The 12,530-nt window shown below is 47.0% G+C and overlaps 1 protein-coding gene across 1 annotated transcript in view; it reads right to left on the bottom strand.

Annotated features, from left to right (window-relative positions):
* The window catches only part of PPP1R36 (protein phosphatase 1 regulatory subunit 36), a 57,731-nt gene that overhangs the window by 21,995 nt on the left and 23,206 nt on the right, over nucleotides 1-12,530 (bottom strand). The window contains 2 exon segments of the mRNA XM_056851231.1: nucleotides 6,659-6,855; nucleotides 8,550-8,592. Of these exon segments, the coding sequence (XP_056707209.1) occupies nucleotides 6,659-6,855; nucleotides 8,550-8,592 (240 nt within the window).

Raw genomic sequence — 12,530 nt, 5'->3', positions numbered from 1 at the left:
GAGGTATAAAGAAATAAGTATGCAGAAATAAACAGACACTTGCTGCTTTAAAAAAATAATTAGGCCAGACAGACTGCCTGAAGTGTGACGGGAAGAGCAAGACAGGTGTCTGATCCAGCATTTGACCTGTACAGCAAGCTGCAAAGTGAGGCCTACACCCCAGGCAAAGCACCCATTGGGAATGTTCTTTTAAAGCCCTCAGCACAGATCGATTCATGATATTGTATGCATATTGTGAGCATGTGCACATTCCATCTGTCCTGCATACTGTAGAGTATGCGTGTTGCACCTATTTTGCACTCACTATATTGGATAGCCCTTAGTTTCCAAGTTCGATAGAAGATAGGCTTGCCAGGCCCCTTACCTCCACTGGCGGGAGCTTTGCGGAGCTGCAGTGTACAAAGCGTGCGTGTGCGCACACCCCGCGCACACGTAACTTCTGGGTTAACTAGGAAGCGACACGGACGCTCTAGCGATCTCGGCCTAAACTCTATGGTTTCCACAGAGTTTTAGCTGAGGTTGCCAGAGCGTCTGCGTCACATCTGGGTTAACCCGAAAATGACGTGCGCACAGCGCGCACACGTGCCCGCATTGCCCACCGGCCCCCAGCTAGTCGGCGGGCAGCCCGGTGGATTGGCGGGGTTTTACCCGCCGCCAACGGGCACCTGGCAACCCTAATAGAAGAAGAAGATGGAGAAGAGTTGGTTTTTATACCCTGGTTTTCTCTACCTTTTTTAAAAGGAGTATCAAACCGGCTTACAATCGCCTTTCCTTCCCCTCCCCACAACAGGCACCTTGTGAGGTAGGTGGGGCTGAGAGAGTTTGGAGAGAACTGTGACTGGCCCAACGTCACCCAGCAGGCTTCATGTGGAGGAGTGGGGAAACAAACCTGGTTCAACAGATTAGAGTCCACCGCTCTTAACCAGTACACCACGCTGGCTATAGTTATCACCTATAAAGCGGTGAATGGCCTTCCGCCCACATACCTGCATGACTGGCTATGCCACCATGCTCTTTTGCGACAGAAGAAGAAGAGTTGGTTTTTATATGCCGACTTTCTCTACCACTTAAGGCAGAATCAAACCGGCTTACAATCGCCTTCCCTTCCCCTCCCCACAACAGACACCCTGTGAGGGAGGTGGGGCTGAGAGAGCTCTAAGAGAGCTGTGACTAGCCCAAGGTCACCCAGCTGGCTTTGTGTGTAGGAGTGGGGAAACAAATCCAGTTCACCAGATTAGCCTCCGCCGCTCATGTGGAGGAGTGGGGAATCAAACCCAGTTCTCCAGATCAGAGTCCACCACTCCAAACCACCACTCTTAACCACTACGCCACGCTGGCTCCCACACAGATTCACTCATCTGAGCAAAATCTTCTGAAGGTGCCACCCTGCAAAGGGGCAAGATCCAGAGTGGCCTGTGTGTGTGTGTGTGTGTGTGTTAAGTGCCGTCAAGTCGCTTTCGACTCATGGCGACCCTATGAATGAAAGTCCTCCAAAATGCCCTATCTTTGACAGCCTTGCTCAGATCTTGCAAACTGAAGGCTGTGGCTTCCTTTATTGAGTCAATCCATCTCTTGTTGGGTCTTCCTCTTTTCCTGCTGCCCTCAACTTTTCCTAGCATGACTGTCTTTTCCAGTGACTCTTGTCGTCTCATGACGTGACCAAAATACGACAGCCTCAGTTTAGTCATTTTAGCTTCTAGGGTCAGATCAGGCTTGATTTGATCTAAAACCCACTTATTTGTTTTTTTGGCAGTCCACTCTCCTCCAACACCACATTTCAAAGGAATCTATTTTCTTCCTATCAGCTTTCTTCACTGTCCAGCTTTCACACCCATACATAGTAATAGGGAATACGATGGCATGAATTAATCTAGTCTTGGTGGCCAGTGACACATCCTTACACTTCAGAATCTTTTCTAGCTCCTTCATGGCTGCCCTTCCCAGTCTCAATCTCCTTCTGATTTCTTGGCTGCAGTCTCCCTTTTGGTTGATGGTGGAGCCAAGGAATAGAAAGTCTTGAACAATTTCAATTTCCTCATTGTCAGCCTTAAAGTTCTGTAATTCTCCTGTAGTCATTACTTTTGTTTTCTTGATGTTCAGCTGTAGTCCCGCTTTGGCACTTTCTCTTTTAACTTTTAGAAGTAGTCGTTTCAAATCTTCAGTATTTTCTGCCAATAATGTAGTGTCATCAGCATATCTCAAATCTCCTTCAGTATTTTCTGCCAATAATGTAGTGTCATCAGCATATCTTAAATCTCCCTCCAATTTTCACTCCACCTTCATCTAAATCTAATCCAGCTTTCCTAATTATATGTTCTACATATAAATTGAAGAGATAGGGAGATAAAATACATCCTTGTCTGACATCTTTGCCAATTGGAAACCATTCCATTTCTCCATACTCTGTTCTAACTGTGGCCTCTTGTCCAGAGTACAGGTTGCGCATTAAAACGATTAGATGTAGTGGCACACCCATTTCCTTTAAAACCAGCCATAGCTTTTCATGATCCACACAGTCAAAAGCTTTGCTGTAATCTATGAAACACAAACTGATTTTCTTCTGAAATTCTCTCGTATGCTCCAGTAACCAGTGTATATTTGCAATATGATCTCTAGTGCCTCTCCCTTTTCTGAAACCAGCTTGAACATCAGGCATTTCTCGTTCTATATATGGTAACAGCCTTTGCTGTAAGATTCTGAGCATCACTTTTCTTGCATGAGAAATTAATGCGATGGTCCGATAGTTGCTGCAATTTTTGATGTCTCCTTTCTTGGGAATTGGAATGTAAATGGATCGTTTCCAGTCTGTGGGCCATTGTTTTGTTTCTCATATCTGTTGGCATATTCTTGTCAAGATTTTGATGGACTCTGTTTCTGTGCCTTGGAATAGCTCTATTGATATCCCATCTGCTCCTGGTGATTTGTTTCTCCCAATTGCTCTCAATGCAGCTTTCACTTCACTTTCTAAAATTGTAGGTTCTTCTTCAAAAGATTCTTCGTGGAAAGAATCTTTTATCCTTTCATCTCTTCTGTATAGTTCTTCAGTGTAATGTTCCCACCTTTTCTTTATTTTGTCCTGTTCAGTTAATGTATTTCCATGCTGATCTTTCAGCAAGCCTAACCGTGCTTTAAATTTCCCTTTGATTTCTTTGATCTTGTGGAACAGATCTCGTTCTTCCTTTTTTGTTGTTCTCTTCTATTTCTTTACACTGTTTATTATAATAGTTCTCTTTGTCTCTATGTGCGAGTCGCTGGAACGTTGCACTTAGACTTTTGATTCTATTTCTATCACCTTCTACTTTTGCTTCTCGTCTATGTCTGGCAATTTTAAGAGTTTCCTCAGACATCCATCGAGGTTTTTCTTTTCTTTTGGCTAAAGGAATAGTCTTTGCACATTCTTCCTTGATAATATCTCTAGTTATCACCCATAGTTCTTCAGGTTTACATTCACGAACTCAGTAATGCAAATCTGTTCCTTATATGGTCTTTAAACTCTTCCGGAATATTGCTTAGATTGTATTTTGGTGCTATGAATGTTTTGGTGTTTTTCTTAAGCTTTATCTTGATTTTCGATATTAACAATTCATGATCTGTACCACAGTCGGCTCCTGGTCTTGTTTTGGCTGAGAGAATAGAGCTTCTCCATCTTCTGCTTCCAATTATATAATCTATTTTATTTCTATACTGGCCGTCTCGTGATGTCCATGTATACAATCGTCTATTTGGTTGCCTGAAACATGTGTTTGCAATGAACAGATTGTTGTCTTCACAGAATTCTACGAGGCGTTCTCCTGCCTCATTCCGTGCTCCTACCCCAAATCTGCCAACGACATTTGATTCTGCTTTGTTTCCTACTTTTGCGTTCCAATCACCTATTATTATCAGCATATCTTGTTTAGGTGTGTGATCAATTTCTTCCTGAAAACTGGCATAAAAACTTTCCATTTCTTCCTCATCAGCATCTGTAGTTGGGGCATAAACTTAAATGATGCTTATGTTGATAGGCTTTCCCTGAAGTCTGATTGATATTATTCGGTCAGACTTTGCATTATAGCTCCTGACTGCCTTTGCTACATCTTGCCTCACTACTAAAGCAACTCCGTTTCTTCTCTTTTTGTCATTACCTGAATAAAACACTTTGTAATTTTCTGATTGAAAATGCCCTAATCCAGTCCACTTTAATTCACTTACTCCCAGGACTGAAATGTCCATACGTTCCATTTCTTGTTTAACAATTTCAAGCTTACCCTGATTCATGCTTCTCACATTCCATGTTCCTATTATATGCGTCGAACAGCTTCAGACTTTCCTTTTGCATCTATTCATGTCAACCACTGAACGTCCTTTCGGCTTTAGTCCAATCGCATCATTAAGAACAGCGCTACTCGTACTTGTCCTCTGCTCTACCCCAGTAGCAGATTGAGTGCCATCTGACCTGGGGGTCCCATCTTCCAGCACTATATCTTTTTTCATTTTGGATTGTCTCATCATAGGGTTTTCAAGGTAAAGGTTGGTCAGAAGTGGTTTACCAGTGCCTTCTTCTGCGCAGTACTAACCAGGGTAGTGGCACTGCCGTTGTCTACGAAAGATCTTCCGCCAGTGTCACCTTCCACTACTGCTGCTGCCCAGTAGCTAACCTTCAGGGATTCCTCTGCCCCCATCCCCATTGGAACTGCCTGTTCTCTTCTGCAGATGTGGCCATTGATCCCTTAAGGGGGTGGATGCATCTTCGTCTGGTGTCTCAGCTGTGACCATTCTGTCTTGAGTGACTCTGCTAGGAGTTTAGTCTCTTGATAGAGTCTAGACCCCTTACGATATTGCTCTCAGCTTCCCTGACACACACAAACCCCCTCACCACGTTAAGGTGTGCATCCAGAAGGGGGGACAGCAGCCCGTACGCAAACATTTTCAGGGGTGGCTCCCACCTGAGGTGGTCAGGAAGGCTCCCAAACTTCTATCATTCTGCAGAATGTGCGCAGAACAGAACTGTTCAAGAGAGTCTTTCTGATAAAATGAACCAGGTGGCAGTTGGTATGTCTACAAAATTAAACATAGGCCTTTTGTGCAGGAACGTTTCCCTGCGGTCACCCCCGCTGACTGCTTCAGGGCTTCCTTTTGGTTAGGAGTGCCTTTCCTGCCCGTCGGAGGTCGCCTCGCTCTCCCCATGCGTTTTGCCCATGTTTTCCGGTTGCTGTTTTAGCCAGAATCTGGAAAATGTGGGCAAAATCCACGGGGAGAGTGAGGCGACCTCTAAGGTTGCCAACCTCCAGGTACTAGTTGGAGATCTCCTGCTATTACAATTGATCTCCAGCTGATAGAGATCAGTTCATCTGGAGAAAAGGGCTGCTTTGGCAACTGGACTCTATGGCATTGAAGTCCCTCCCCTCCCCAAGCCCCGCCCTCCTCAGGCTCCGCCCCAAAAACCTCTCGCCGGCGGCAAAGAGGAACCTGACAAGCCTAGTGACCTCTGATGGGCAGAAAAGGCATGCAGAACCAAAAGGAAGCCCAGAAGCATTTAGTGGGGGTGATTGCGGGGAAACGTCCCTGCATAAAAGGCCATAGTCTTCATAATACATATTATGGGGGGAAGGGCTGCATTGTTCTCTAATTTTATAACCCAGTTTCATCACTCCATTACTTGCACGCAATGTTTCCTTGCATTTTTCTCCAATCTTGTAATTTCTGCTTTACTGCCTGTATCATACCAGGTGTTTCATTCACTCGTTTGTTTTTGGTACAATGTTCTCTAGCTTCGTGGTCTGTACGTATTATACTGTCCTTGAGGTGCTGCCTTTAGTTGAAACCCACCTGGAGTCTCGGCAAGAAAGACAGACTTTAAAGGAAGTAAATACATCAATTAAACATTCACTTTAAAGGCCAATTAGTCACCAACGGCCTTCAATTGCAGAGGAACCTTTGCCAAAAGCGCTATGCCTAAAAAAAACACCCTAGGAATGAATAGCACCAGCATGCCAAAAAGACAATATGGAAATTTTGGAAGTAATGGGTTTATCCAAGACTTTCTTATGCCCCCTGTAAGCAAGTTCTGCACCTGATGAGGAGGGATCTAATGTCCACGCAACCCTGTGCTCCAGAAGTTGGGGAACAGCAAGATTCAAGTCTAGTAGCACCTTAGAGACCAACCAGATTTCCAGAGTACAAGCTTTCAAGAGTCAGAGCTCCCTTCATCAGCTACAAACTTTGACTCTCAAACACTTATACCCTAGAAATCTGGTTAGTCCTTAAGGTGTTACGGGATTCGAATGTAGCTGATGATGAAGAAGAAGAGTTGATTTTTATATGCCAACTTTCTATGCCACAAGAGAGAATCAAATAGGCTTACAATCACCTTCCCATCCCCTCCCCACAACAGACACCCTGTCTTAACAGAACTGTGACTAGCCCAAGGCCACCCAGCTGGCTTTGTGTGTAGGAGCGGGGAAACCAACCTGGTTCACCAGGTTAGCCTCCCGCCGCTTGTGTGGAGGAGTGGGGAATCAAACCTGGTTCTGCAGATCAGACTCCACTGCTTCAAACCACCGCTCTTAACCACTATACCGCACTGGATGCTTTATGGCAGCTCCAACATGGCTACCCTCCTGAAACTGTCTTCAAGCTGGGGAGAAGGGCAGAAGGCAGAGAGGGAATGAAGGCGTACCTGCGGAATTGGAGAGGGCCCTTCATCAGCTCCTTGGTCACGTCTGTTTTGGTCACCTGATTGGCCCTGGTTTTCTCTCTCAGAGCAGGATTGAATATGTTAGAACGGAGCATGCGGCCCACCTCCTGCTGGATCTCCTTGAGGTTTCTCTGCTTGAAGGCCACAAACGCCACATAGGAACTGAAGTTATACAAGCCCTACAGGGCAAACAAAGGCAGCACCAAAAGAGAGAAAGAGATTGTAGGATCATAAAGTTGGGAGGGACCGCTAGGGTCATCTAGTCCAACCCCCTGTGCAAGGCGAGAGATTCACAACTACCTACACACACACAATGGCTCCTATCCCATGCCAAGAAGATGGCAAAAAATATATAACAAAACCCTCCAGGATCCATGTCCAATCCAGCCGGGAAGAAAATTGCTCCCTGACCCCAGAGAGGCAATCGGCATTTCCCAGGGCATGTAAGAGAGGACCACGCTAGTCAAAAACTGATGCAAACCTTCCTGCCCTCCTTCTCATGATCTGCCTAAGTTCACAGAATCAGCACTGCTGCCAGGTGGCCATCTAGCCTCTGCTTAAAAACCTCCAGGGAAGGAGAGCTCACCACCTCCAGAGGAAGCCTGTTCCATATGAACATATGAAGCTGCCATATACTGAGTCAGACCCTCGGTCCATCAAAGTCAGTATTGTCTACTCACACCAGCAGTGGCTCTCCAGGGTCTCAGGCAGGGGTCTTTCACATCACCTATCTGCCTAGTCCCTTTAACTGGAAATGCTGGGGATTGAACCTGGGACCTTCTGCATGCCAAGCAGATGCTCTACCACTGAGCCATGGCCCCTCCTTGGTGAGGAACCACACTGAGATTCACTCAATGAGACCATCCTGCACTCGTAATTGGGCAAGTCACACTCTCTCAGCCCCACCTACCTCACAGGGTGTCTGTTGTGGGCAGGGGAAGGGAAAGTGATCCTAAGCCTGTTTGATTCTCCCTTAAGTGGTAGAGAAAGTCAGCATATAAAAGCCAACTCCTCCTCCTCCTCTTCTTCTCCTCTCTAGTAGACTGGAAAACGCCAGACTGCTGTGAACTGTTTTTGGCAGAAACCACACCACTTTCCAGAGTTGGGAATTAATCACCAAATTCTACTTATCAAGGTTTACTTGAATGGAGGAGGAGGAGGAGAAGAAGAGGAAGAGTTGGTTTTTATATGCCGATTTTCTCTACCTTATTTTAAGGAGACTCAAACCGGCTTACAACTGCCTTCCCGCCGTCTCCCCACAACAGAAGCCTTGTGAAGTAGGAGAGGCTGAGAGTTCAGAGAGAACTGTGACTAGCCCAAGGTCACCCAGCAGGCTTCATGTGTAGGAGTGGGGAAAGCAACCCGGTTCACCAGATTAGAGTCCGCCACTCATGTGGAGGAGTGGGGGAATCAAACCCGGTTCTCCAGATTAGAGTCCACTGCTCTTAATCACTACACCACGCTGGCTCTCACAAAACAATATAAAGCTGTATAATACTGAGTCAGCCCGCTGGCCCAACACCGTCAGCAGTTCTCCAGGGTACAGACAGGACTTTCCCAGTAGCATTCCCCAAGATCCTTTTTTTAGACTGCCTTCTAGTAAATCAGACCCTTGGTCCCTCGAGGTCAGCATAGACTATTATGATTGGCAGTGGTTTTCCAGGGTCTCAGACAGACGTCTTCCACACCACTTACAACCTGCTCCTTTTCAGTGGACATGCTGGGGATTGAACCTGGGAACATCCAAACGCCAAGCGGATGCTCTGCCGCTGAGCCACGACCTCTCCACTTGGGCGGTCATGGTAAGGCACTGTTGTCTAACCTTGTTGATGCCACAAGCTCATCTTGTTTATCTTCCCAGCATCCTCCTTACCTCAAAGAAGTCCCTGTCCTTCTGTGCTGCTGATGTTTTCCTCCTAAAATGGAAAAGACAGACAGAACTGAAAAATTCACTGGTCATTTATGTGTGGGAGTTTCACCTGCGGTTCATTGCTGGCTGGACCCACACTTTCCAGTTGGGAATCTCTGCACCAGCAGTCTCCAAGCTCAAGTCAAGTCCCTGCCCCTTTAAATGCTGCTTTGTAAATGGCTAACTTCACAGCGCTCACTGTGAGAGAAGATTCCCCACCAAACCCAATTGCTGCATAAAAAAACATTTTAAGAACAACAACAACAACAACAAAAACCCAGAGCAATCTGAAAGAAAGGGGGGGGGGGAGAAATCCAAGCCTCGGTTTTAAAAAGCCTTTCTTTTGCTCAGAAAGAGCTTCCAGGAAGCAGGAAGTACTTGAATCCCCCGCCTCTTTACAAGCTGCTTTGTCATTGGCTGTGAGAGATGCCAAGCTTCTGTTTCCCCTGCTTTGCCATCTACATGGAGATTTCAGTCGGGCTGAGCTCAGGGGAGATGGAAAGTCGGGTTAACAGAGGCATAGGAAGACCCGGGCATTGCGAGGGCTGGCAGCGAGGTCATCTGTAATGGATGGAAAACTCATGCAGAACTCCAAGGAACAACCGAGTCAGACCAGGAATAAACATGAGTCCAAGAACCCATGCATAATTACCTCTATTATACAAGCCATTTTTCAATATCCCGTCAGCAAGTAGGGTGACCAACAACCCAGGATGAGGGTATGTGGGTGGAGCCATGCAAACAGGAACAGGCTTGATTTTCAACTATGGGGATAGTACCTGGATAGTCCAAGCTAGGGCAGATCTCGGAAGCTAAGCAGGGTCAGCTCCTGGTTAGTTCTTGGATTGGAAACCACCAAGGAAGTCCAGGGTCGCTACGCAAAAGGCAGGCAATGGCAAATTTCCTCTGAACGTCTCGTGTCTCGAAACCCCTTCAGGGTCCTCATTAGGGTCCCCAAGTTCCTTTATTTATAACCTTCAAAACAAGCAAACGGCTGCCAATCCATCCACTCATATGCAGAATAAAATGAAAACCGTATTTTTTTGGGGGGGGAATTGCACTCCAGAGGAGCCTTTACAATATATAAGCCCCCCCATGTACACACCCTGCCCAACACAAAACGTTCCAGAAGCATGTCCTCTTTTGCTGAGCCAAAGCCCTTCCCCAAAACTTCCTGAACAAGGGCAGGGCTTGTTCCCCAAATCCCAAAGGATTCAGAATGGTTGGTCCCAAACCAGAGCAATAGAGCCACGAAGGTTGTGAACTCATCTTTTCTACTAAAACTCAACACTCCCAGGGTATGGCTGGAGGGCCCTGACTTGGTTGGCCAGGCTAGCCTGACCTCATCAGATCTGGGAAGCTAAGCAGGGTCAGCCATGGTCAGTACTTGGATGGGAGACCGCCAAGCAAGTCCAGGGTTGTTAAACAGAGGCAGGCAGTGGCAAGCCACCTCTGTTCGTCTCTTGCCTTGAAAATCCCATAAGGGGTCGCAGTGGGTGCTTTCACACATGCCGAATAATGCACTCTCAATCCACTTTCAATGTACTTTGCAGCTGGATTTTACTAGGCAAAATCCACTTGCAAACAATCGTTAAAGTGGATTGAAAGTGCATTATTCAGGATGTGTGAATAATGTCCTCCTCACCTAGAGTACTGTGTTCAGTTTTGGGCACCGCAATTTAAGAAAGATGTAGTCAAGCTAGAACATGTCCAGAGGAGGGCAACAAAGATGATGAGGGGGTCTGGAGACCAAGTCCTATGAGGAAAGCTTGAAGGAGCTGGGTATGTTTAGCCTGAAGAGAAGACTGAGAGGGGATATGATAACCATCTTCAAGTACCTGAAGGGCTATCATATAGAGGAGGGTGCCGAGTTGTTTTCTGTTGCCCCAGAAGGTCAGACCAGAACCAACAGGCTGAAATTAAATTAAAAGAGTTTCCATCTAGACATTAGGAAGAATTTTCTAACAGTTAGAGCAGTTCCTCAGTGGAACAAGCTTCCTCGGGAGGTGGTGAGCTCTCCTTCCCTGGAGGTTTTTAAGCAGAGGCTAGATGGCCATCTGTCAGCAATGCTGATTCTATGACCTTAAGCAGATGATGAGAGGGAGAGTATCTTGGCCATCTTCTGGGCATGGAGTAGGGGTCACTGGGGGTGTGGGGGGGAGGTAGTTGTGAATTTCCTGCATTGTGCAGGGGGTTGTACTAGATGACCCTGGTGTTCCCTTCCAACTGTATGATTCTATTCTATTCTATGCTATGCTATTCTATGAAAGTACCCAATAAGTCAGCTGTGACTTGATGGCACTTTCCATGGTTGGAGGACATCCAGTAGAAGCTAAGCAGGCTGGTCAGTGCCTGGAGTCCTCTAGGGAACCCATGTCTATCACCTTGAGTTCCATGATGGAAGGAAGAGTCAGGGTGGGGCAGTGGTTAGGGCCAGGCAAGGCTCTGGGAGACCCTGGTTCAAATCTACACTCGACCACAAAGCTTGCTGGGCTGGCTCATCCTAACACGCCTCACAGGGTTATTGTGAGGATAAAACGAGACAGGGAGGTCCACATATGCCACTCTAAGGTCTCTTGAAGGAAGGATGAGAGAAGAATGTGCTAGATCAACAGGAGGGGAAGGTGGGAGAGTAAACAGAGAAGAAAGCTGCACGGACCAGTCAATGCCTGAGGGTAGGATTCCTCCCACAGCCAAAACTAAACAAAGACGGTTGTTCTAGAACTGCTGGCTCCCCTGTTCATAGTTTCCTCTTCTTCGCACGCCACAGAGCTCAAGAAGAGATGAGCCAACGTGGAAAACGTTGGTGGGGCCACAAAGGCCACAACGCAAGAGACTGTTTGCAGAACTGTTGACTGCCAAGATGCAACAACATGGAGACTTGGCACTCTGGGGGCCAGCAGCAAAGGAGAACAGGGCTCCTTCTCCAAAGGAGGCATCAGATACTTTGGATCACTCCTGAGGTTTCATCCATCTTAGATATTGCTGGGTTTTGACTCGAGGATCCTTCGTTTCCTTTCCCTTCCCTTCCCTCTCCTTATTCTGTTTCCCCTTTTGTTGTCTCCTGAATCCAGCAAAAAATTGAACCAGGGCGGGAGCAGTGCAGAAGTCCCACAGCAACTATAAGTGGTCCTCAACCCAGGGGCCAGACATAGGGTTGCCAACCTCCAGGTGGTGGCTAAAGATCTCCTGCTATTACAACAGAAAGGGACGTGGGAGTAAAGCCACCAATGAACAGTCTGTGTCGCATAATTAGGGTTGCCAACCTCCAGGTACTAGCTGGAGATCTCCTGCTATTACAACGGCTCTCCAGCTGATAGAGATCAGTTCACCTGGAGAAAATGGCCGCCTTGCCAATTGGACTCTATGGCACTGAAGTCCCTCCCCTCTCCAAACCCCGCCCTCCTCAGGCTCCACCCCAAAAAACCTGCCCCCGGTGGCGAAGAGGGACCTGGCAACCCTATTCTCTAATCATAAAGTTATGCAGATGAGTGACACCCTTTTTCTCTGCCACCTCTGGCTTCTTCTTCCCAGCGCTTGGCCAGCTGGTTTACACCAAGAGAAAAAGAACTCCAGAGCAGGAGAAAGAGAGACAGAGGGAGAGAGGAGAAGAAACACAGTGGGAAAATACTGGCAGATATGTCTGAACATTAACAGTGACTCCCATGCTATAGGTTGGGTTTACACCCCGGCCCAGGGTCAGGCAAAGTTGCGGACTCTGAGTTTACTCCTGTGGCAGAAATCTTTCTAGAGCTGCTACCTTTCTTTGGCAGCTCTTTACAAAGAGCCTGTTTTATTTTGAAAGTCACCATGGGCTAGGGTTGCTTGGTCCCTCTTCACCCTCAGCAGGAGGGGTTTTTTTGGGCAGAGCCTGAGGAGGGCAGGGTTTGGGGAGGGGACTTCAATGCCATAGAGTCCAAAGTGGCCATTTTCTCCAGGGGAACT

The sequence above is a fragment of the Euleptes europaea genome, chromosome 6, assembly GCF_029931775.1.
Source record: "Euleptes europaea isolate rEulEur1 chromosome 6, rEulEur1.hap1, whole genome shotgun sequence".
NCBI classification, from domain to species: domain Eukaryota; kingdom Metazoa; phylum Chordata; class Lepidosauria; order Squamata; family Sphaerodactylidae; genus Euleptes; species Euleptes europaea.
The sequence above is the reverse complement of the archived record's forward strand: the minus strand, read 5'-3'. Positions and strand labels throughout refer to the sequence as shown.